Consider the following 26,948-nt stretch of genomic DNA (forward strand, 5'->3'; position numbering starts at 1 on the left):
GACACTTATAAATGTCTCTTATGTGCAAGACACTCCGCTAGGTACAGTGGAGAGACGGAAGGATGAATTAGACACCAATGCTGTCTTCAAAGAAGCTAATGGTTGTTTAAAGCGTCTAACACTTTTTTCTAATGGTAAATTTATTTTTCAAAACCAACACTAAGATGGTTAAGAAACAGACCTGGAAATAAGAGAAAGTAACAAGAACTCACTGTGACTCCATGGTTTAGTTGGTTAATTTTCAAAGAAGGTATTTAAAGTGGTTTGGAAACTATGAACAAATAAACTACCCCTTCTTCTACTTACTGAAGGCAAGCAAAACCACTAAATGGGGATTAAAGGCTGACCCATACACTAAAAGAGAGAGCAAACAAAAGATAAAGATAGACTTTGGAAAAAAAACACAGAGTAGAATTTGTCAGGTGAAGTTTAAATTTTTTAAGTCTCCTGATCATTGGCCCATCACCAAAAATGTTCTACATCTAGTTTCCTAAATTACCATCAGATAAACTGGTAAAATAATCCCAGATGACCCAGGGAAAAAGTAGGGACTGAAAGAACCTTCTCAGAACCTCACTAAAATGTCAAACTGCAAAAAATAAAACAAATTGAGGTAAAAAGACCAAGTGGGTACATACATAAATAACAAACGTCCTCTTACTGAGTTCTTATATTCATAACTAATTAGACCTTATAACATAAGATTTACCTTGTTAAATGATACTAAGACAATCATCACCAAAAACAGAAGAGTTTTAATGATTTTTATATGAAACACCAAGTTTATCTATTCTGGATATATTCCTTCACTGATAAAAATGTACATTACTTAAACAAAATTATTATGTTCCTATTAAGTGTATAACCCTCTCAGCAATAAATTTAAACTAGTTCTATTTTCAATATTTTTAAAAAAGATGATCTCACCCAAGCCAGCATAAGAACCTTGGAAGCTGACCTGGAATTCAACATCCACGCCTTTTCATTCCACAACTAAAGAACAGTTCTAATATTTCTGAACAACCTCTCAAGGAGTCCTGAGCCTCTCATAGGGATATACCCTTAAAGAGATCTTAGGAAGGAATTCCATGACCCCTAGACCAGGTTAAATAGATCTTCCTGAGGAAGGAATTCCTTGACCTCCACATCACATTAGATCCTCCTTGCTACCATGTCCTGCTCCCATATTAAACTCACCACTCTACTATTGGTACTTGCTTAATTACCTACCTTCCATGGAAAGGCAGCCAGTTCCATGGCACCAAATCTGCCATATTTACCTTTGTGTCCTCAGTGCTGAGTACACTACTTGGCACTTAACAGCTTCCTCATCTGAACCACAGAACACAGAAAATGGTTCAGTTATTTTCTCAATTTTCCCAAGGGTGGTATATAACTAGTACCATTTGAGACAAATGGAGAGAAGTTAGTGGAACCCCAGTTGGAAAAACCTGCCTGATTAGACACTCAATATAAGTTTACAGAATGAATGTCCTGAATATAGGCTAAATATCTCCTGTGATCAGATAGGTGGTGATGACGATGACCATGAAATGATGGCAATGACAACAACATTTACTTTTACCATGTGCCAGGAATGTACTAGGTGCTTTACAAATATCTCACTTGATCCTCACCACAACCATAAATATCAACACAATTTTACAGATGAGGAAATTGAGGTTCAGAAAAGTTAAGCTGCTTGCCCGAGTAAGCGATGAAGCAGGATTTAATTCCAGGAGTCTGCCTCTAAAGCCCCATACTCTACACCACGATGCTGTGACCAAACAGGCGAAGCTGAAGTGTGGCAGAGTACAAGCACATTTCCCCTCTAAAGGGGGAGCCACCGTTCAGCTCTGGTTAGTGAAAGGCATGCCCAGGTTGCCAGACAGTCGCGTTTCTCAAGGCAGCCAGATATCTAGATTTTTATGAAATCTCTCAACTTTTAAATATTAGAAAATAATTCAGAAACTTTCAAACAGTTCATCTGGGTCAAAATCACATCTACAGGCAGGATGAGTATGTGAGCTGTAAATTTGTGATCTTTGGTGGCCCTCATCTTTCCTCAAAAATATAGATGCCAAAAATGCATAATCTGAACCTAATCAATAAGGAAATATCAGACAAATAAGAACACAGGGACATTGTACAAAACAAATAGCCTGTACTCATCACAAATGTCAATGGCTTACTCATCATAAATGTCATAATGATGCTATAAAAGATATTATTAGGACAATTAGCAAAATTTAAATATGGACTTTGGATTAAATAAGAGTATTTTATCAATGTTAACTTTTCTGAAATTGACAAGTGAGCATGTTTATATGTAAGAGAGTGTCCTTATTCTTAGGAAATACATGCTGAAGTATTTATGGGTAAAAAGGATTGATGTCTCCAACTTACTCTGTAATGGTTCATAAAAAAAATAAAATAATGGTTCATGTGTATATGAGAGCAATAGAGTGAATGTGACAAGATGTTAACTTGTGAAGCTGGATGATAGGTCTATGAGAGCTCTTTGTTCTACTCTTACAGCTCGTCTATAAATTTTAAGTCATTTCAAAAAATAAATTATGTCATCTGGAAAAAAAAAAAAAAAAAGCATGGGGGGCAGCCCTGTGCCAGCAGAGGGCCCTTAAAGCAACCAAACCAATCACGGCCATACCTATTCTGTCCTCGGTACAAACCCAATCACTGTGGATTCTCACAGCAACCCATAAAAGCAGCTATTCTTTTTTTTTTTTTTTTTGTGAGGAACATCGGCCCTGAGCTAACATCTGCCAATCCTCCTCTTTTTTTGCTGAGGAAGACTGGCCCTGGTCTAATACATCCATGGCCATCTTCCTCCACTTTATATGGGATGCCGCCACAGCATGGCTTGACAAGTGGTGCGTCCCTGCGCGCCCAGGATCCAAACTGGTGAACCCCGGGGCCGCCACAGCGGAGCGTGCGCACTTAACCACTTGTGCCACTGGGCCGGCCCCTTGAAACAGCTATTCTTGACTCTATTTTCTAGCTGGAGAAACTGAGGCACAGGGTGCCAACCCTTTATCCCAACAGCAAGGAAATTTTAGAGGCCATGGTTCTAACTCAGCCTATCAAATACTAATATGGACCATTCACCATAAGCCTTACAAGAAAAATTCATTTTAAAAATGCATGAATACACTTTGTGTTTTCTTATGCTGTCACACATTAACTAAATGTCATCATGGAAAGCTAGGTAATAGTTAGTCCAACCCTTTTATTCACCCTCCAGAATTGGAAACTGTATAAAAGTCTATAGCATAAGCAATAACAAGAAGAAAATATAATCTAAGTAATTTCAAAGAGAAAAGGAAAGCCAAAAGCAATTACTCATTATGGGAATGATAAAGCTTACTTTAAAAAGCAAAGGAGAAATCTCTGTGACCTCGGGATAGGTAAAGATTTCATAGATGCAATATAAAAAGCATGAATCATAAAAAGAAATATTGAGGGCCGGCCCCGTGGCTTAGTGGTTAAGTGCGCGCGCTCCGCTGCTGGCGGCCCAGGTTCGGATCCCGGTCGCGCACCGACGCACCGCTTCTCCGGCCATGCTGGGGCAGCGTCCCACATACAGCAACTAGAAGGATGCGCAGCTATGACATACAACTACCTACTGGGGCTTTGGGGGGAAAAATAAATAAATAAAATTACAAAAAAAATAAAAAGAAATATCGATAAATTGGACCTTTATCAAAATTAAATACTTTTGCTCTTCAAAAGACCATTAAGTAAAGTAAAAGAATGGGAGACAATGTTCACAATACGTATCGCTGACAATGGACTTATATCTAGAAAATATAAAGAACTCATAACATTTAATGTTAAGAAGACATATAACCCAACAAAAAAAAATGGGCAAAAGATTTGAGCAGACACTTCACAAAAGAAGATACATACATGGTCAATAAACACATGAGAAGCAGCTCAGGATCATGAGACATCAGGGAAATGAAAATCAAAACCACAACGAGATGCCACTTCACACCCACTAAGATGGCTATAATCAAAAAGACAGGCAATAACAAGAGATGACAAGGATGTGAAGAAACCGGAACCCTCAAACTATGCTGGTGGGAGTGTAAAATGGTGCATTCACACTGGAAAACAATGTCTTAGTCTTCTTGGGCTGCTATAACAAAATATCATAGACTGGGTGGCTTACAAACAGCAGAAATTCATTGCTCACAGTTCTGGAGGCTGGAAGTCCAAGATCTGGGTGCCAGCATGGTTGGGTTCCAGTGAGGGCCCTCTTCCGGGTTGCGGGCCCTCTTCCGTGTTGCAGACCCCCAGTTTCTTGTTGTATTCTCACACGGCAGGGGGGTGAGGGAGCTCTCTCAGGCCTCTTTTTTAAGGGCACTAACCCCGTTCCTAATCACCGAATCACCTCCAAAAAGGCCCTACTCCTGATACCATTACCTTGGGGGTTAGGATTTCAACATAAGAATTTTGGGGGCACACAAACATTCAGAACATAACAAACAGAGCAGTTTCTTAAAATGTTAAACACAGATTTACCATAAGATCCAGCAAGTCCACTCCTAGGTATCTACCCAAGAGAAATGAAAACATATGTCCATATGGAATGTGAATGTTCATAGCAGCATTTTTCATAATAGCCAAGAAGTGGAAACAACGCAAATATCCACCAACTAGTGAATGGATTAAACAAAATGTGGTATATTCAGACACTGGAATACTATATTATTCAGTAATAAAAAGGAACAAAGTACTGATACACACTACAACATGGATGAACCTCAAAAATATTATGCTAGGTGAAAGAAGCAAAAGCCCACGTATTGCCTGATTCCATTTATATGAAATCTCCAGAAAAGGCAAATCTTGAGAACAAAGAACAGATTACAGTCCTGCATTGCTTAATGACACGGAAACATTCTGAGAAATGCATCATTAGGTGATTTCGCCATTGCGCAAACATCATCGAGTGTACATCGACAGAAAACATATCAGTGGTTGCTTGGGAGCCAAGCTGGGAGAAGAGACTGACTGCAAATCAGCAAAAGGAAATTTCTGGAAGGGACTGAAATGTCCTCTATGTCAACTATGGTGGTGGTTTCGCAGGTGTATATATCTGTCAAAACTCATCAAATTGTACACTATAAGTGGGTGCAAACTGTGGTATGTAAATTATACCTCAATAAAGTTGACTGCATAAATAAAATAAAGTACAGGGATTCTACTTAGCCAAAACCATAATCCCAGTATCTGGTAAATAACAAGTGCTAAATAAATCTTTACAGAATAAATTAATAACTTTAAATGTAAACCCAAAAGGTGAGAAAGACATCACTCACAATGCCATCGCATGACATTTGCTTCTTTGCACTGTTGTAGACCTATGCAGAAGGATCTTTTCCCTTTGTACCCATCTTCAGCATGCTGCCCATATCACATACAGACTCAAGCATGGAAGCTTCAGGTCCCTGGTGAAACCTTGCTAAACTCAGGTTATATAGAGCAGATTTTACATTTTACATCCATAGAGGTATGGCTCTAAAACAAACTCACTGACAAGACTCTAACTTCTGCAAGAGCAAGAATTGTGTCTGTTTTATTTACCACTGGTCCTCACTTCCAACATCTGCCTAATATAGAGCAGGCAACAAATAGCACGTGTAAAGGCCCTGTAACCAGATTAACACACAGGAAAGTGGGACTTTTAAGAAGGCTAAAGTGGTTGATGGGCAGAGAGCAGGGAGAATGTCACGTCCAATGAGACTGTGGAAGCAAGCAGGGTCCAGACCATACAGGACATTGTATGCCATGTGAAGTTTTGTCTTTATCCTAAGAGCAACAGAAAGCCATGGAAGATTTTTAACCAGGTGGTTGGCAGAGAAGGGAAGAAGGAAAGGGGCAGGATTAGATCTGCATTTTGAAAAGATCACAGCCACCGTGTGGAGAAGAGACTGGTTGTGTGGAAGGAGGGCGAGAAGGGGACAAAGGAGTGTTAGGGTGTAGAGTGACTACAGACCAATGAGGAGACAATCGTAACAGCTCATTAAAGAGATAATGGTAGCTTGGTCCAAGGTGGTGGAGATGGAAAAAAGCAGACAAATTACCAACAAATTTAGACAAATCAATAGGACTTGATTTTGGGAATGAGGGAATGGAAAACACTCAGTTCTTCTGAGCCTCAAATCTTCATCTGTAAAACAGGACTGTTAATACTCCATCTGTATAATACCTATCTTGTAATCTGCTGTGATAAGAATATGAAATAACACAAATATTATGAACTTAATGCAGAGCCTGACACGTGACAAACGCTAAAAAAATGAATCGCTATTGCTATTATTATTGTCATCCCATGGAATGGCAACTACCAGAAGCTGAACCCCAAAAGCAGAAAATAAGACTGTAGTGAAAGATTCATATCCGCTGTGCTGAAGACATAGAACGTATCAGCCGGCCACTGAGACAACCGTTTCAAACAAACACATCTGACCGCACACATATTTCATCTAAACCAACCTCAGTCCCCAGAAATTAATATGATCACAGTCATCTGAGAGCACGGTAAACTAAGGCAGAAGGGTAGCTACAAATTAGCCAAGGAATCAGGTGCAGAAGTAGGACAAGGAAATGAGTGTCTTGATTCTCATTTGCGATCCAACAGGACTAGGCCTGCATCCTGAGCAGCACCAATTCATACACCTCAATGTCTCTGGCTCCCTTGCTGACAAGGCCCTGTCATCCCTTGGCTTAAGACCGTGCGTCCGCTCACCATCCAACCAATCCCTTCCGGTTCCCTGCCCCTAGTTACAAGTGCACGGAAGATCCCAGACGCCGGAGGGCCCAACATACCTTAGCTTCGCGCTCTCGTTCCTCGGCGGTCGGAGTCCGCTTCATGCTGCCGCTTCAGCCGCCTTCGCCACTGCTAGCCGCGTAGATCCCTTGCTCTGGACCCCGCCCCCTGCATGTAGTTCTCTCGGCGTCCTGCTCCCGCCCGGCGCCATTCTCCCTCAGAGCCATGAGAACTACCACTCCCAGGGTGCACGGCGGCGACGCCCGAGGAGCGCCTGGGGGTTTAGCAGCACGAGAATTTCCCAGGTCCGCCAGCTGGGCGAGCGTAGTCCGCTACGCAGCAAGCTAGAGGGCTAGGGTCCGAGGAGAACTACATTTCCCAGGAGGCAGCGGGGCCTGCCACGTGTTTCCCGTGCTCCTCTCGGCCAGCTGCCCGACACGCCGTCGGCGCTATAGCAACGGTAGCTAGCGGCGGGGAGAGAGTGATGGTGAGTACTCTGGGGGAGGAGAGAGGGTTGGAGGTGCCCCACCCTCCACCTGCGGCGAGAGCGGGGGTGCTGGGGTCGGCGCTACGGCGTGGAAAGGGCCCTAGAGTTCTGCTCGCGGGAAAAGCAGCCCAGCGCGAGACGCCTCCACATCCTCAGGCCTGAATCACAGCCCGCCCATTATCCCCACGCCCAGGACCGGTTTGAAATTTTATATCCTAGCCCTAAGCCCTCGCTGTTGAGAGTTGATGCTAGTTGCCATCCCTATCCAAGTCCTTCTTCAAGTAGAAGGTCACTTGAACGCCGTTTTTGCCCTGGGTTAGGAGTTGGTTGGTAGACCCTAAGCCGCCTCCTGTGTACAGGCCTATTGTTTGCTTAATTATAATTATTGTCTGATTACTTCATAACCTATTAATTCCATAGAAGTGGAGACTTTGTTTACTATTTTAGTCTCAATGCCAGGTATTCATTTATTTTTTCATTAAATATTAATGTTGGTGCCCACCGTGTGCTAGGCACTGTTCCCGACCAGTTGTGAACAGGACATAACAGTCTCAAGATGCTTATACTTTATTAGTGAAGGCAAACTAGTAATGAACCAGTAAACAAATAAGATAATTTCAGTTAGAGATGATTGCTGTAAAAGAAATAAGCAGTGATGAAATTGGGAGGAAGAATACTCTAACATAGGATGATCAGGGAAGGCCTCTTTGAGGAAGTGACATTTGAGAACGAGCCCTGAAGAATGAGGAGCCAACTAATGCAAAGGCGTTGAGCAAGACAAGGGTACCCTGGATTTGGGAACCTAAAGGAGAGGGGTGTGAGTGGAGCATAGTGAACAGGGAGGCCTGAGTTGGTGGTGGAGAGGCATTGTGGCATTGTGCAGGATTTCAGCCTCCACACTATTAACATTTTGGGGCAGATAATTCTTTGTTGTGGTTCCAGTGCACTGTAGGAGGTTTAGCATTATCTCTGGCCTCTAGATGCCAGTAACACCCCACCTCCTTCCCAGTTGTGACAATCAAAAATAGGACGACTACCTCTTAGATGTATGACCTTGGGCAAGTTACCTAAGCTGTGTCTCAGTTTCTTCATTTGTAACGTAGGCATCATTTGAATAACAACCTCACAGGGATATTGTGAGATATTTGATTAATTCATATAAGCAGAGCACTTAGAAGAGTGCCTGGCACATTTTAGTATGCATTCAAGAACTAACACCTTTATCATCATTATTGTTATTATTATAAAAGCTACCATCACTCTATCATGGAAAAGTTATCATTTTCACAAGTGTTCACTGTTTGAACTTCTTGAAAATTTAGTTCCTAAAGTTGACCTTGTCTGTCGTAGTGTTTCCAAAAGAAGTAGATGATCTCCCAGGCATATGTCTGTTAGCTGTTTATGTCACAGCAAAATGCGATGGTTCTCAACCTTTGATGAGTTATAGTAAAAGTTATAAACCCTCTTCCTAAAAGATATTGCATATACACATATGCGTACAAGATTTTGTGGACCATCTCTGGGTCCACAGACCCTGATTCAGCCCCATGGACTCCAGTCATTCAGTCAACCGCTGTTTAGTGAATGCCTGCCATGTGCGGAGCTCTGTGGCAGCCTGTGAGAATATAGAGGTAGACAAGACAAAATCTTGCTATTCTGTTGGAGTTTACATTCTAGGACCAACATTCTAGAGTTTGAGAACCTCTGCCTTAGGGCATCTTCATTGGTAGCTTGCATTTGGCTTTCTGGGTAGATTGAAATGAAAATGTAAAATCCTTTTTTTTTTTTCCTGCATACTAGACGTTGCATGGACTGCTCACATCCACATAGAAAACTAAGTTACTGTAGTGCATCTCTGTGAAGAAGAGAAACTGTAAAAATGCCAAAATTAGCTGGACAACCAGTGTGTTAAGGTAGGAAGCTCTGGGACCTAGGCCTAATGGCAACAAAGACAGGACAGAACAAAAACAAACCCAGTTGGTAAATTTATGAATCCTCTTTTTTTTTTTTTTTAAAGATTTTATTTATTCATTTTTTCCTCCCAAAGCCCCAGTAGATAGTTGTATGTCATAGGTTCACATCCTTCTAGTTGCTGCACGTGGGACTCGGCCTCGCGTTGGACGGAGAAGTGGCGCCTTGGGGCTTGCCCGGGATCCGAACCCGGGCCGCCAGCATCAGAGCGCGCGCACTTAACCGCTAAGCCACGGAGCCGGCCCTATGAATCCTCTTTTACGAAACTTGGAACTTCCCACTCATTTGTGCATCGAGCTGAAAATTAATATTCAAGTAATATTGACATCCCAGGCCAATGTGCTAAATGCTTTTAATTTAGCATCTCACCAACCCTTAGAATAACTCTGTGAGATAGTTATTATTTCTCCATTTTTAAAATTAAGGAACTGAAGCTCAGCAAGATTGGGTGACTTGACCAGCTAGTAAGTAATAGAACAATCATTTGAATCAAGTTCCTAACCTGAGTTTTTTCCAAGATACCTACATTCTTTCGAGTGCAGAGAAGGGGATGGGGTATGGAGAAGAGGTATTTCTTAAATTTGGGGGAGTTTATTTTGTTTCAGATAGAGGAATAAGAAGAAAAGAGAAGGAAGAATGATAATCTTACCTCATTTCTTAAGCAAACTATAGGAAACATACTGTTGAAAGCAACACTGTCTCCGTGATTGAATGTAGTATTTCTTTTAAAATAGAAGCTTTCGTCTTCTTCAAGCAGCACATGTGGGCAATAAGATGCCCATTAAAGTTCTAGTGCCTTATTCATTTTATTGGGTTCATTCCATTGCATAGTTATAATGTTATAACTTGCAAAGATTTTATTTGAATATTCTTTTCTCCGCGGATAGGCCATGTCTGGTCCAACTGATGAGACTGCAGGAGACCTGCCTGTGAAAGATACAGGTCTAAACCTCTGCGGAATGGTAGGGTTACAAGGTATGGCCAGCTGTTATTTATTATAGTTATGAACTTTGATCAGTAACTTCTTTTCTTTTAATTTAAAGTATTTCTGATGGTCATACAAACGAAGCCATTTAAGTAACTATATAGCTCTTGATTGGGACTAAACAAGAAGATGGAGCGTTTAGAACAACATATGGTATTTTACTGCACGCATCAATTATCAACAGCTCATAGAAAATGTAAAATCTCCCTCTGTTCTGATAAAGAATTGTTATAAATCATCTTTTTAAACTCTACACATCAGTAGAAACTACACAGAAAGTATCAAGCCTCCAAACCAAATTGCCTGGTTTAAATCACATTCACCATTAAAATGTTTCTTTGTGCTTAAATTTTATATGGGAGGAAATGCCATATTTAAAATTTTTGCCTTTCAAGTAGAGTATCTCAAAATGGTTTGTTTATCCAAGTGATATTCACTTTGTTTTATCAAATTAATATACATTAAAGGTTTTCTTTATCCCTTTATCACTTAGTGGTTACAGTAGAGCTAAAAAGCACTTTCAAATTAAGAAAGAAAAGCACTGCTTGAAGGAACAGTTTAGAGTTAGAGCTATGTTTTTTTTTGCATGTACAATGTGTCAGCCATGCTGTTATGCCACTGCATTTGTCCTCAAGAAGGCTGTGATGTAAAGTATATTCCACTGAGGCGTTTTCGTACACCTGTTAACCAGAACAGTGCAAGTGGCCCCCTTGAACTACCACAGAAAGTTGGCCAGTGTTTTGTTCATTGAAAAAGATAAATTTGACTATACAGCTTTTATTGTTAAAAGTAAAAAGTATGTGTATAAGCTTTGCTTTAGATCTTTGGCGGCATATCAGGGATTTAAATACAAAAAATTTTAAGTGTGCAAAGCTATTTATTGGGATTCGATACCCTAAGTTCAATTCTTGCCCTTAGTAACCCACCATAAGGCTTTAATCTTTGTCCATTTGTTCTTTGTTTCTTTTGGAGGATTGTTGAAAATTGACCTACTTCACAGTGATATGGAAAATACCAAATTTAAGCATATGTTAAAAAATATCATATACACATGCTAAACGGTGTAAAAGTGCTTTGAAAATATGTAAGATAGCTTATAAATGATGTGCGAAGAGTTTTTTTTTGTTTGGTCTTGCAAATTTTATGGTTTATTTTCTGTAACTCAACACCCATAGCTCAGAAAAATATCTTTATATTATGTTCACTAAATTTTTGTTATAACTCTTGCCTTTGTAAGAAAGAAAATACTTTCAAATACTTTGACTTTTAATTTAGTTTTTTCAACATTCAGTATATAAATTGAAAAGTATTGAATCAGAGTTCCATCTTACATTCTTAAAGAGTGATTATTTGAATACAGTTTTGAATGGATACCATTTGTTGCTCAAATCCTTAATATTGAGTATAAAGTATTAATAGCAAAGATTTTTATTCTCATCTCCAATCAGTGATGTGAACGATGCTATAACATTTTCTAAAGCAATCTTAATTGTAGATCTCAAAGGAAAAAGCTGAGATAAGTGCATTAGAGATTATATCAATATCAACAGTGATCATTTTTAGAGACTATGTTAAGTAATCCCACTATTAATTACTTTGGAATTTTTGCAGAAACTTCAACAACACGGACGATGAAGTCTCGCCAGGCTGTGTCACGTATCAGTCGTGAGGAACTGGAAGACAGATTTTTGCGTTTGCATGATGAGAACATTTTACTTAAACAGCATGCCCACAAGCAAGAGGATAAAATTAAAAGGTTATGATAAAAAGCTTTTAGCTTTTTTTCCTGACTCTCTAAAGTTTGGAGGATATGCTTTTTTATAAACTTAATTGAAAACCTCACCGTGAATCTTTTTTAGAACAAGGCAGGTTGTAAATAAATATAATTTTTAAAAATGGAAGATCTTACAAACTAGAATAATAAACGAAAAAGATTATGAGTGTTTATTATGTCTGAAGTTACTATTTGAAATAAAGAGCTAATAGCTAAGAGTGCCATGAATGTATCATATCTATAAATAACTTTTGGTTTAATATTTATAGTTTAATAAGCAAATCACCAAAGCATCTGTTTTTTAAATGTCTTGATTTTAAAATGAAAGTTTCAAAAAGTAATTAGGTATCCTAACTTGTTAGAATGCATGTTCCCTTAAGATTTAGAATTTACTAGTGCGAACATCACTTAGATATCTGGAACATATTTAACTTTGCTTGGATTAGTCTAGAATCTATGTTTATTTCTAAGAGTCTCTGTTATTTCTGAAGAAACATTGTCACTTTTGATTTGTGTGCAAAAAATTTCTGTAGGAATAATTTCTTGAGAGTGCATTAGAGATTATATCAATATCAACAGTGATCATTTTTAGAGACTATGTTAAGTAATCCCACTACTTGTGGGATTCTTGTTCAGGAACACTGTGACTATATTCTGAATGTGTGGCATTAAAAACGAAAAAGTGCATTCACATTTGTAAGTGTGAACAGGTCTGTGTTCGTATTCATGTTCTAGGTTCAATGAAGAGGTGAGACAGCTATTGGAAAAGGAAGATAGGGTTTTTTCCTGCTTAGAATTTGTTCTAAAGGAGTGATTCCAGTTCAATTTCTACTCTGTGGACTTTTGTTTTAATGACCCACTGACCTGCTGTGTATGAGACTTTTACTTTGAGTTGGTTTTTGAATCATGATGACAGCTTTTTTCAAGACATGTGACTCCCTTGCCTGATTCCTTTTCTGATCAGTAATACACACATGTGTCAGCCTGTCAGAATGAGGCATGTCGTCTATGACCACTAACAGTTTTTTTTCTTTGTGAGCCTAATTAGTCAGTAAAAGAATTGAATTCATAACCTTGACCTCATTAGTAATTTGTCCTAGCCAGAAGATATAAAACAAGCAGCCATGTAGTTTAATGGAAAAACGACTGGGCTAGGAGTCAAGTTGTAAGCGTGTGTTCTATTATCTCTGCCACTAGCCTCTTGTATGTTCAAGCCATTTAACCTCCTGAGATTTTATTTTACTCAGCCCTGAGAGTAGTGATCCAGTGACCACTATGACCCAAAGCTATAAATTCCTTCTCAATTTCACACCACTGACACTACCTAGATACATGGGTAGAATAGCCTTTAAATTTATCCTTAAGATGTTATTAATATCACTTACTTTAGTATAAATGTCTGTACTATATTATATACTATAATATATATACTATACTATATTATACTATATAGTGTATACTATACTATATTATATAGTATATACTATATTATATAGTATAAATACTATACATTTAGTATAAATGTATAGATTTGATAAACCATCTTTTAGAATAAGTACTTAAACTTTACCAGATCACTTATGATTAATTAATATCATGAAATAATCAAATCAAATGAAAATTATTGCTATTACTGGACAAACAGATGCAATCTTATATTTCTTGACAAAGTTTACCTGAACATCCTTGAAGGAATTTAAAGCCACTCTGTTGATGTGCTTTTCTTGCCTTAAAAATTGGGGTCATTTATTTTTCTCTAGATGTTGACTGCTTTTTCATATTAAATCTGTCTTTCTTTTGAATGTAATCTATCTCTGTGTAAAAGTCTCTCTGTAACAGAAGATTCAGATATTTGGGTTGATATCTCATTTAGACAGCTACCATATTTCTATGGAGAAGCCATTGGGTGAGGCTCAGGATCCTAAACTCATTAAAGGGCTAGGTAGAGTGTGTGGCTCTGTTGGGCTGTGATACTCGTCCACATTTCCCAATGATATATCATTCTCTGGATTAGGTGGAAAAGGAACTAATCCATTGATTATTTTACTAGGGTGTTTGTGGTACTTTGGGATCTTGGTTTTTATTATCCTGTATCCCTTGTAAAGCGTGTTTAATGGATGTGCCTCAAGGGAAGGAGAAAACAATCTTAACTGATTATGTTATGCATAGCTCTCCCTGATGCCACATGCTGTAGGCTGAGGAGCCAGAAGTGTAGATAGACATGTATTACTACCACTTTTACAGAGGACTCTACTTAGGGCAAAAAAAACCTTGTTCTATGACATCCCAAAGCTATTAAGGATTTTTTTATTTCACTTTTGTTCTCTTTAAGTAAAAGCTTCTGTCCATAACCATGCTAAAATAAAGCAAACCCCGTTTAAAGAAAAATGGAAGTGTGTTTTTATTTTCAATCTCCTGTCTGGGTCTTTATAAAAATAGATTCACTATAAACTAGAATCAGCTATTGAAGATGTGCGACCAATTTTGTAAAGTCTTGAACTTGTGTCTCTCATCAAAGCCACCTTTTCTTTCTTGTCCTGCCAAGATTTTTCCATTCACTGTCAAGCATGTTTTCCGTACGTGTATATTACATCACCCCCATGTGCCCTTTCTGTCTTTTGTTCTGTCTAACCAGTTTTTATCAAAACTTAAAAGAATCAAAGGTATAAACTCCTGAGATGTCAAAAGCACAATTTATGTCTAAATTTAAAGGTGGTATTAGAATAATACTCTGCATCTAATTATTTTCTACCATTAAACATGCATGTTTTTTGAGCACTAAGCAACATTTAATGGGGTATTTTGGTTTCTTTTGAATTTTTCATTGGGCTTTTTATATTTGTGTTCCTACGCATTCTAACATTTTTATATTTTTAATATGTCTTAATCCTAGAGAAACAGAAAACAATATATCACCTAAATGCTGCGTAGCCTTAACACACTTTTCAAAAGCTTTAACTTACTGTGGCTTGCAGATATAACCCACCACATCCACAATCTGTAGCTACATTTAAGTGCATACAGCATTCCTACGTAAGGTCATGCGTTAAAAATTGCATTTGAGAAACATATGGAGTAAATATGTGTCCTCTCTTTACTAACCTTAAATGATAAGCCTTAGGAAACTGTTATTTGTCAGTGCTATAAAGCAGATTGTTGCCCAGTGGTTTCAATTATCATCAAAGGATTCTTCACAGGCAGTAATAGTTACATCAAAACCTGAAATTTATTATTCAGGTTCTGCACTGAAGTCTTCACAGTGATTATGTTCCTTTCAACAGAATGCATTTTATGCTGACTTCTCACATTCCTTTTCATCTTTTTATTATTTCCCTAGAATGGCCACCAAGTTAATACGGCTAGTTAATGACAAGAAAAGATATGAGCAGGTTGGTGGCGGCCCCAAGCGGCTGGGACGAGATGTGGAAATGGAAGAAATGATTGAGCAGCTGCAAGAAAAAATTCATGAGCTTGAAAGACAAAATGAAGTCCTCAAAAACAGACTAATTTCAGCCAAGCAGCAACTTCAAATCCAGAGTTACAGGCAAACTCCATACAATTATGTGCAATCTCGTGTTAATACTGGGCGTAGAAAAGCGATTGAAAATACAGGCTTACAGGAGTGCCCCAGGAGAGGTAAAATAAGGCTTACATTAAATCCTAAATGTAAGTCTTTTAATAGATTGTTCTACACACACGCGTGTGCACACACACACACAGTTTTATTTCTGTATTCATGTTTTTAAGTGTCTTTAGAAAGAGAGAAAAATAGTTTTTTGACTTGCTTTTTGATTACATGAAGATCATTTTATGTAAGAATCACTAGATCAAGCTCAAATTTGTCTAGTAAAACATTGAGACGTGTATGAGACTACGTAAAATATGAGTTTAGTTTACGTTGGTTTTTTATGTTATAGATGGAAATCACATTGACTCAAGGCAAATGGGGAACCACCTAGTTTGCTTATATATGATCAGTTACTGTTTTGAATGATCACACTTAAGTTCTTCATCCAAAGACCTTTTATAAAATTTGCAAAATTGTTTAAATCTTTCTCATTGTGTGGAGGCAGCATGACAGTGGAATGTGGACATGAAGTAGGGGTTTAAAAAGTTGGGTTTTTGCTTCTCTACTTACTATCTGGTGACCTTGCACAAGTCTTCTAATCATTCTGAACTTGAATTTTCTTTACATGTGAAATAAAAGGATTTAAGCAAGTGACTATGAAGGTCTCTTCCTGCTCCAATTATGATCATAGGTCATTTACTTTCCTCATTTTGAAACTGAATCACCTAAAATCTACCCAGGTTACAAAGCAATTCAGTTGCATAGACACAAGACTCAATATATAAAGAACCTAAATATTTCTAATAAAAATTCCCAGTTCTCTCCACCCACAGACAAACTTTTTTTATAATGAAGTGAAAGGTCAATAAATACTTTAAGTAACATTATTTTTAATTTCAACTTCTGGGGAAGGAAATAAAATTTTAGCTCTTATTGATCTTCACGTAAAGACTAAACGTTTTTAAGGACATAGAAAATCATGTAAAACTCTCATTTCAGTTCATTGAGGAAGAACAAAAACACCATATGAACAGAAAGGGAGAAAAATTTGTTCTATTTTTTTCTCCAAGCCAAAATGTTAACACTACCTATTCCCTAGACAGAGTTCCTTTGAAGTCAGTAAGGCCTCCACAAAGGCAGGAGGCAGCTGCAGGATAAAAGGGCTTGGCTACTCCTAGCTATGTGAGATTGGCAATAGACTTGAATATAACCAAAGGAATGGTGATGAATTATAAATCAGAAAGTACATTCTGCCACTAATTAACTTTTTACATGGCAGACAGCACTTGACCTCTCAGAGCCTGTGTTCCCCGTCTGTAAAATGGAGTGACAACACCAGATTAGAAAAATGGTCAGGAGATGGTAGCTCCACAATAATATGTTTTACCTTTAAAAAGTCACTGTCCTCTCTGAATCTTAGTTTTGTCATCTGTGACTGTAGTTAGGCAATATGTTCTCTAAGGTGTGCAGGTCTTTTATATTAAATAAAAACAATGCCCAAATTTTAGATTAACATGGAAAGCTAGTCTAGTGCTATGAATTAGTTTAAATAGAAGAGTTCGATGGAAGTTTCTCCCTATAGAAAAAACAAAAGAGCCACAGAGCAGAACAGTCTTTTTAAAATGTGACTGCATCGATTGAATTTCTCCCTGTGGTTAAACTCTTAAGTAATTGAGACCTTTTTTACTGTTTGGTACAGAGTCCAGGACATAGAAGCTGCACAAAGCATTAAATAATGATGAATACTTTCTCAACCACTATCTTGCTGAGTAAACTTGAGGCATCATTATCAAGGCATCGTGATACCTTAGTAACCTTTATAGACTCTTCAGGACTGCCTTTGAGGCTGGGACTTAGGCCACACTTGTGGGAAATATCTCAGCCTGGGGTGGCTGGGTGAGAACCCCAGACCTTCTCTGGCCACAAGCAGCCTTACCCCCAAGCTACTGTACAAATGTTATCATTTTCTTTTTATGCATTGTCAGGATAAAGGACGGAAAGTACTGGCTTAAGGTGTGATCAGTGTATTATAGAAACAATTCTTATTGTAAAGAACCAGCAGAACGAAGATTTGTATAAAGTGTATATGTTTTAAAATAGAATCATTGGCAAATCACCATTAACTATAAGTTTTAAGATACATTTTGAGTGTAAATAGGTTTTTTTTTAATTCCACTAGTGATGTTCAGTTTTTTCATGATTTATGTAGGAAAAGCTTAAGAATTAGCATGACTGCCAAAATAATATAATTGGCAAATTTTAATACAGTAACTAGTTTAATGTTTTAGGCAGAGCCTTTTCTGTTCTTTTGTCTGGATTACAGCAATAGATGTTGAAAGTTTGGGAAAAAGCAAATAATAATTCCATTATTCTAATTAAAATTCTCACTTTTTAAAAGGAAACTTTTCTAAAGAGAATGAATTTTTCTGTAACTTTATATCTGGGACTGTTCTCCATTAAAAAATCTAAATTATTTGTCATATTTTATCTACCTTAAACTCTAGTAATTTAATTATTCTATAAGTGTAAAGTAACTCAGATAATTAGAAGTGTGTCTCATTTTTAACAATGGGGCCAGGCTTGTAATATTGCATGTAACAGTACATTGCATTGTATTTTTATAAGAAAAATTATATTCTAAGTGCAGTAGCAAAATGTTTTGTTTAAAGGAACCCTATTGATGATCCCTTCTCAAATTACCTTTGGTTAAGTATGGATTCTCTTACTGAAGTTGTATAAGCGAAAGTACAGGAAGCATTTTGACTTGTTCACAGTATCTGTGAGTCACACAACTGAAGATAAGGTTCAGAAGGTAAGGTCAAGGGATATGAATGACTAATTTAAAAACCAAAAAACTTTTATCAAAAAATACTAAAAAAAAGTCAAGTTTTTGAAACCTTTTTCTTTCATACTTTAGTTTACATGAGTTGAAGACTTTGGTTCTTTCAGAAATTACTTCAGGAGTTCTAAATCTAAGTTGAATCAAATTATTTCCAGGTAATTTGGTTTCCTTAGTAGAATTGTTGAATGGGCAGTACTTGCTGCTGTGTTTTAGTTAATGCCAGCTGGTGGCTGAGATCTCATAGTCCCTTTGGCAGTATATGTCTGATTCTCTGCACTATAGAGTGCACATCTCTCAGGACTTAAGAAATTTTATTATGTTACAGATATCCTTATGATAGGAAATCAAGGGTCGGTCGTTTCTAATTTCACTTTATGATCATATTGATTTATTTTTAGGTATTAGATGCCAAGATATAGACGTAGCAGAAACTCTACAGCCCATGCCTACAAAATATGGCAGCGCTTTACGTGAAGAAGCCAGAGGAGAAATAAGAAATTTGTATGTATTCTTTTTGTGGTCATTTTAAAACTTTGTGTATTGATCATGTCTTTTTTGATCCCTCTCTTTCCTTTATTTTAAACAAATTTGGTTTCTGTGAAAATAATTTGCTCCACTAAAATACAGCTAGATCTGTGGGGTTAGAACAGATATTACACAACATACGTCCAGGAAAAAAACAACTAACCAACTGCATTGATGGAACCATTGTGTCGATGCAACTGTTATAGAATAGTCCTCTTTATTATAATTTCCTCCCAAAGAAATGGCATAAAGTCCAGTCATTCAGAATAATATGAGCTTTAGAGGCAACATTTTCCTTCTCAGAAAAATTGCAGGTAATTTTTTTTTTAGGTCCTGAATTAATTAGCCTTTTTGTGATGACAAAAAAGAAAAAAGAATTGGAGGGAGTGGCTTAAAAGTTTGGAGATATCAAATACATATGGATTTCAGATTTTGTTTCACTGTAATTCTACGGTACCGCATTCTTCATCATACTATGGTTTCAAAAAAGTTACTTCTGCCACATTTAGCTTACTTTTCTAGTTAATCAAAGCCTCATGGTTTCAGTGGCTGTCAGTCACACAAATGAAGATAAGGTTCCACCTTATCTACAGGCCTTCACCTGGATCACCAAAAAGTGACAGTTCTGAATAAAGAGAAGACATGAGACAAAGAGTGTTGTACTTTAGGTAGTTGCATAAGAATAATATGGACTTGAAATTTTTTCTTTTGAATATTTTAAATATCAGGTACGGTAATGATTAGCCTATGAGAGAATAAAACTAAAAGACTAGCCCTAATCTTGTTATGTATTAATCAGCTGAAAAGCCAGAGTTCGTGCCAGTTTTCTGAGGCGCATTACAATAAGATGTTGACAGACATGGTGGAGATAAATATGTGCCAGACACCACTTTGTTATGTTTTGTAGATTTCTTGCCATCTCTCTCTGAAGTGTTAATTTGGGTGGTATATGCAGATGTGCATATGAAGAAACAAAGGCATATAAATTATCTGAAAATGACGATTGTGGAGCACATGGTAGATGACCAATAAATACTTACTGAATTGAATTGACCCAAAGTCTGATCCATTGCCTAGGACATTATCTTATAAAAAGCAATATCTTGAATTGTTCCGTATGTACTTGCAAATCGTTCCATTTAATCTGCTATTATTTCGCTGTGTGCAGAGGCACTGAAGCTAAAATTTTTAACATTTGCTTGCTCTTTATTATGAAGAACTTTCTTTGTACTGATCTTAAATATTAAATACTGCAGATTTTTCCTCAAACTACAAATTCTTGTAAAGATTTTTTTTTTTTTCCTCCAGAGAAAATGTTATTCAGTCACAGAGAGGCCAGATAGAAGAGTTAGAGCACTTGGCTGAGATCCTGAAAACTCAGTTGAGGAGAAAAGAAAATGAAATTGAGTTATCTCTTCTTCAGCTTCGAGAACAGCAGGCTACCGATCAAAGGTGTGTTAAAACAGAAATATCACTTTGATAAGGTCAAAATTAGTTTAAAATACTTTATCATGTTCCATAGAAGGATAAGTCTAATCTATTTAAAAATCATGTTTTTACTTAACCTTCTTCATATGCGCCTGCTTTAGACCTACTAACTGCTATCAACAGCTCTAGGCTAAGGGCCTTTCTCCCCAACCCACTCTGCCTCATCTTGTTTCCCCCACTCATTTGCCCCATTTACCAAGACTTAGGAAGTTCTGATGCCATTTGTTTGTACCTACTGAGAGAAATATGCGTGACAAGGACTCAGCCATTGGCATAACTTATGAGTAAGTCCTGCCTTATTTAAGTTTGTTTCAACCTTAAAAAGTAGTAAATTCCATAATGTGATACCAATTTTTTTATCCCCAAAAGATGTTACCTCTCCTAATATTCAAAATTTGCATCAAATTCTGTTAATTGTTATGGATGACAGTGGAGCACTTCAGTAGTGTCCTTGCTGCCTCTTCATTTTTTTTATTTTATTTTTTTCCTCCCCAAAGCCCCAGTACATAGTTGTATATTCTAGTTGTAAGTCCTTCTAGATGTATGTGAGCCACCGCCACAACATGGCTACTGACAGATGAGTGGTGTGGTTCCACGCCCAGGAACTGAACCCAGGCTGCCAAAGCAGAACGTGCCAAACTTTAACCACTAGGCCATCAGGGCTGGCTCTGCCTCTTCATTTTTGATGTTTTATAATGTACAGTATTTTCTTTCCTGTCTTTCTTTGTCATTGTTTGGTTCCTAATACCGTTCTCTTATTTTGTGCTTCTACACTGTGCTTCCAACAAGACTTTATCTTTTTACCATGTTCTTTCTTGAATTATTTTCTTCCCCTTATGGCTTTTTTCTTTTCTTTTCTTTTTGTTTGTTTTTTTGGACCAAGCATACCCATAAGTAGAGGGAATAGTATATTGAACTCTCATGTGCCCATCCCTCACCTTTAACAATCATCAACATGTTACCAATCTTGTTCATCTATCCCTTCATCTTTATTTTCTTCAGTTAGCCCAGCCAGATACCAGGTCATCTCACCTCTAAATGCTTCAGTATATATCTCTATCTCATAAGGAAATTTTTTTTTCCATTCTTCTTCTGTCTAGGATGTCTTGCCCCCCCACCCAAATTTCACCCATCCTTCAAAGTCCACCACAAATGATACTCCCACCATGAATCTCGTCTTGATATCCTTAACTGGACGTCATGCCTCCCTCCTCTCAACCTTATACCTCTTACGGCACATATATTACTCTTGCTTTTACATTATAGTTATTCCACATACTGGTGTTATTTCCTACCTATCTCTAGATTGGATACTCCGTGGGGACAGATACTGTTCTGGCTCATGTTTCTATTTGCTCTAGCATCTAGCACAGAGCTTTATTATTATTACTATTATTATTCAATTTATTTAAACTAAAAACAAAACAAATCAAAAAAAACCAGTTCACCCATTTCTCCCACTCCCCCTGCCACCAATATGTTCTCTGTATCTATGAGCTTATTATTTTTTTAGATTCCACATATAAGAGAGATGCAGTATTTGTCTTTCTCTATCTGACTTGTTTCATTTAACATAATTTCCTCGAGGTCCATACACGTTGTCCTAAATGGCAAGATTGCCTTCTTTTGTATGACTGAATAATATTCCGTTATATAATATATGTGTATGTGTGTGTATGTATATATATATGTATGTATGTATATATATATATATATACACACACAAACCACAATTTCTTTATCCGTTCATCTATAGATGGACATTTAGGTTGTTTCCATATCTTGGCTTCTGTACATAATGCTGCAGTGGACATAGAGGTGCAGATATCTTTTCAAATTAATGTTTTTGTTTTCTTCAGATAAATACCTAGAAGTAGAATTGCTGGATCATATGGTAGTTCTGTTTTTCCATTTTTTGAGTAACATCCATACTGTTTTCCACAGTGGCTGTACCAGTTTATATTCCCGTGTACAAGGGTTTCCTTTTCTCCACATCCTCGCCAACACTTGTGTTATTTCTTCTTTTTGATGATAGCCATTCTAACAAGTGTGAGATGATATCTCACTGTGGTTTTGATTTGCATTACTCTCACGATTAATGGTGTTGAGCATCTTTTCATGTAACTGTTGGTCATCTGTATGCCTTTCGGAAAATGTCTGTTCAGATTTTCTGCCCACTTTTTAATCAGATTCATTTTTTTACTGTTGAGTTGTATGAGTTCTTTATACATTTTAGATATCAGCCCCTTATCAGATGTATGATTCGCAGTTGTTTTCTCCCATTCAGTAGGTTGCCTTTTCATTTTGTTGATGATTTCCTTTGCTGTGCAGAAATTTTTTAGTTTGATGTAGTCCCACTTGTTTATTTTTGCTTTTGTTAATTTTACTTTTGGTGTCAGATTAAAAAAAAATCATCACTAAGACCTATGTCAAGGAACTTACCATCTTTGTTTTCTTCTAGGAGTTTTATGGTTTCAGGTCTTACATTCAATTCTTTCATCCATTTTGAGTTGACTTTTGTGTATGGGGTAAGATAGCAGTCCAGTTTCATTCTTTTGCATGTAGGCTGTCCTTTGGTACAGATCTCTATCTGATAAGGAATTTTTTTTTAACATAATCACCATGCCATTATCACACCTAACAAAATTAAAGCAGTTCCTTGATATCATCTAACAACCAGTTTGTATTCAAACTTCCCTGAAGATGTCTTTCTACTGTTTGTTTGAATTGGAATCCAAATGAGGTCTACACATTGCATTCGATTGTTATATTTCTTATGTCTCTCTTATTTCTCTCAATTGTTTTTTTAAACCAGACCTAGATCCTCTATTTGTTTTTCCCCTTTCCAATTTATATGATATCATGCTTCTGTGGCTAGGTTCTTATTTGGAAAAAACCAAGTACGAAAAAACCAACTTGTTTTTCATTTCAGATTCAGAGTTTAATTCTCCTTTAACAAACTAACCTTACACGGTAATATTTGAAAAAGCTAAGAAAAGATGCATAACATGAGACTCGTTTTAAAAAAATAAAGTGGGCTAAAAATATATGAAAAGCTTTATATTTCAGAGATTTAAGAGATTAGTATTATCTGTAATAATTTCTGTTCCTAAAAAGTTATGTGTAAAATTAAATTATATAATGAAATTTTATATATTTAGTGACATTTATCTACCCTTCTAGGTGCAGGACAAAAGAAACATGAATATTTTTGAGAATTATATTTATATTAGGGGATGTAATTTGAACCCTGGCTTCGAACCAGCTTGAATACCTAGGAGTTATCCATTTTCCTCTAGGAAGAAGATTTAGACTTAGCCTTCATGGAAAACCAAGAAATGGTTCCTTGTGAAGAACAGTGCTGAAGGCCCAGACCCCAACACTGAATATGGTGATCTTAGTAAATTGCCAACAGCCATATTTAAGATATAATCTGAATATAACAATTCTGCATTTAGGCCAAGCCCAAGCTTGGAGCCCATCCCTGTCAGCTTTACTCAGCAGCTGTGGACAAGGTTATCAGGGACTACTTTCTGTGTTATGTTTCTTAAGTTCCCAAAGAGTAGGATGGACACTGTGTTGGCCGTTCCTTCTTCCATAGGGATATGATCATCTAGGAACTCAAGTGTTCAGTGTGAATTGAAAGGGAGATCCAAAAGTCCTTCAATCCTAGAACTAGAACAGCAGAAGAAATAGAGGGAGAGAGGGTACACATATTTTCTACCATAAATACTGTCAGTTAAGAGACACCAACATATAAAAATAGAAGAGACTACCCTAAAAACTGAACTAAGGCCCTCCTCAGAGAGCTATTGTATTCGCTCCATAGCAGTCTATTTTTTGTCACATCAAGAATCAGAAGTAGAGGGCCGGCCCGTGGCTTGGCGGTTGAACGCGCACGCTGCTACTGGCAGCCCGGGTTCAGATCCCGGGCACACACCGACGCACCGCTCGTCCGGCCACGCTGAGGCGGCGTCCCACATACAGCAACTAGAAGGATGTGCAGCTATGACATACAGCTATCTACTGGGGCTTTGGGAACTAAAAGGGAAAAAAACAAAAAGGAGGAGGATTGGCAATAGATGTTAGCTCAGGGCCAGTCTTCCTCAGCAAAAAGAGGATTGGCATGGATGTTAGCTCAGGGCTGGTCTTCCTCACAAAAAAAAAAAAGGGATCAGAAGTAGAAACAAAATGAGTATTACGGGTAAAGAAACTTTTGTTGCAGAGGCCAAAGAAATAAACCAATTTTGTTTCCTACCTCACTGATTTTATAAAATTGAAAATTACATATTACTTACTTAGAAAGAAGGGTACCTATAGTGAATAGCATCTTGTTTCTTGAAATATAGTTGTTGAAAAACTGAAGAAATAATTTCAAATAAGGGTGTTCAAGTCTTTTTTTCTTATATGTTTACACATAGCTCAAAATTTTATGTGTAACAGCAATTTTTTTGAGACTAATGGAGAACTGTTGAAAAAAATGTTGGGGAGAACATAAAACTTGGTATAATTTACTGTAGAGAAAAATCACAAAATGGAAAACATATTTAAACTTCTCTTTCACGGATACATTATTTCAGATTTGAAATTCTAGAAGTCTGATCTGGATGTTGGACTCCTTGTTCTCAAACATGAACCTAACGTAGTTGTAATCTTCAGAGTGTGTTGCTTGATATTTATGGCAAAGAGCCTTTTCATAGAATATTACAGAAACTCTTCATAGTATGTGTTTAATAGACCAGTTTGGTTTGGCATCAGCTTGACATAAACTTTTGGTTATCCAAAGCCCTTAATTGCTTTGAAGTAAAAGCCCAGTGCTGCTCTTTTTTATTAAAATCATGTTTTTCCTGTTATTGTGGTCTATTTTGGAAGACTGAGTTGTGATTTTTGCATATGTTCTACATAATGCCTCATTAGCAAAAAATCTTGTATCATTTACAAGTAGCCTGAATGTCTGTTGTTTTGAACAAAAATCCATGTTAAAATTTAAACAATATAAAATGCACATTTTCTGCTTATTAAAAAGGCCGTCTTAAATTAAATGCAAAGCAGTAACTAGTGAACACATGTACATGAACATTAAAATCAGAATGGTTTTACCTTTTGTTGACTTTTTCAACTCCAAAAATATTTATACTCTTACCAAATGTGTAACTAGTTTGTACTGTTTTTTTTAAGTAAATGTTAGGGTGTTTACCTTCTTAATTAAAAATCATGTAAGTGCCATAATGTCCCAGTGGAGGAAATTTAACCGATAAATGTTTGACACTCTGACTTGCCCTCTTCCCTTTGGTTGACAGCAGACTGTCAAATCTTAAAACAGGCCTTTTGGAGCCATCCGGTATAAGAAACAGCTTGGCTCCAGGGGCTCCATCTTTCCTCTCTGTGCACAGACATGGGATTACTTCCTGGCACTCTGAGTTCTTCCCCAGCTTTTCATTTTGAAAAATTGCAAACCTACAGAAAAGTTGTAAGAATAGTACTGTGAACACTCTCGTACCTTTCACCCCTTTGCATATTTGTGAACGATACAAGCCTGTTCTGCATTCTGCATGCTCATGCGTGAGCCCCCTTCCTCCCTTTCTTCTTGTCTCCTCCCTCCCTCCTTCTCTCCTTCCCTCTCTCTCACTCTCTCTCTCTCTCTCTCTCACCTGAGAGTTAGGTGCATATATCATTTCACCATCTTTATACTTCCAAGTATCTTCTAGGAACAAGGACATCCTCCTACATAACCACAATACGACTGTCACATTCAAGACATTTGACAGTGAATGATACAGTAGCATCATCTAATACACAGTACATATTCAAATTTCCCAGTTGTCCCAATAATGTCATTTATATCTGGGTTTGTTTTCTTTTTTTGTGTGTGTGAGGAGATCAGCCCTGTGCTAACATCAGCCAATCCTCCTCTTTTTTTGCAAGGAAGACTGGCCCTGGGCTAACAACCGTGCCCATCTTCCTCCACTTTATATGGGATGCCACCACAGCATGGCTTGCCAAGCGGTGCGTCAGTGCGCGCCCAGGATCCAAACCGGCGAACCCTGGGCCACCGCAGCGGAGTGCGCACACTTAACCGCTTGCGCCACCGGGCCGGCCCCTATACCTGGTTTTTTTAAATAGCTATTTTTGTTTTGTTTTGATCTAGTATCCAATCAAAGATCATGTATTTGTCATGTCTTTTCGGTTTCCTTTATTCTAGAGTGGTTCCCCAGTCTTTTCCAGTCCGTTGATAGTTGTTTGCAGAATGCCCCTCAATTTGGATTTGTCTAATTGCCCAGCCCCCTAATTTAGAGGGCACATCTGGTTCTCAGATGGAAGGGAAACTGGGGCTGGGGATAACCATGCAAACATTATTTTATTACACAGGGAGGTGATCTGCTTTTTTTAAAAAATATATTCACCAAGCTCTTAACTGTCATTTTGAATACCTTAGAATTTGCCCAGTGAAAAGTATCACACTCAAATACCATTTCTTTTGTCCTTGTGTTTTTTATTAATATCATCTAAGA

General features: G+C 37.5%; 2 protein-coding genes across 7 annotated transcripts in view; one reads left to right on the forward strand and one right to left on the reverse strand.

The window, feature by feature from the left end:
* Positions 1-6,943, reverse strand: part of FTO (FTO alpha-ketoglutarate dependent dioxygenase) — a 380,905-nt gene extending 373,962 nt beyond the window's left edge. For all 6 annotated transcript variants that reach the window (XM_087420248.1, XM_087420251.1, XM_004431603.3 and 3 more), the window contains exon 1: positions 6,856-6,943. In XM_087420248.1, coding sequence (XP_087276374.1) covers positions 6,856-6,900 — 45 coding nt within the window. In that variant the 5' untranslated portion in view covers positions 6,901-6,943. The remainder of the gene's footprint in view (positions 1-6,855) is intronic.
* Positions 6,944-7,158: 215 nt separating this feature from the next.
* The window catches only part of RPGRIP1L (RPGRIP1 like), a 97,221-nt gene continuing 77,431 nt past the window's right edge, over positions 7,159-26,948 (forward strand). The window contains 6 exon segments of the mRNA XM_014788397.2: positions 7,159-7,283; positions 10,142-10,229; positions 11,851-11,995; positions 15,351-15,649; positions 18,822-18,924; positions 20,257-20,400. Of these exon segments, the coding sequence (XP_014643883.2) occupies positions 7,281-7,283; positions 10,142-10,229; positions 11,851-11,995; positions 15,351-15,649; positions 18,822-18,924; positions 20,257-20,400 (782 nt within the window). The 5' untranslated portion in view covers positions 7,159-7,280.

This window comes from Ceratotherium simum, chromosome 30, assembly GCF_057802395.1.
Source record: "Ceratotherium simum simum isolate JZ-2026a chromosome 30, ASM5780239v1, whole genome shotgun sequence".
NCBI classification, from domain to species: Eukaryota; Metazoa; Chordata; class Mammalia; order Perissodactyla; family Rhinocerotidae; genus Ceratotherium; species Ceratotherium simum.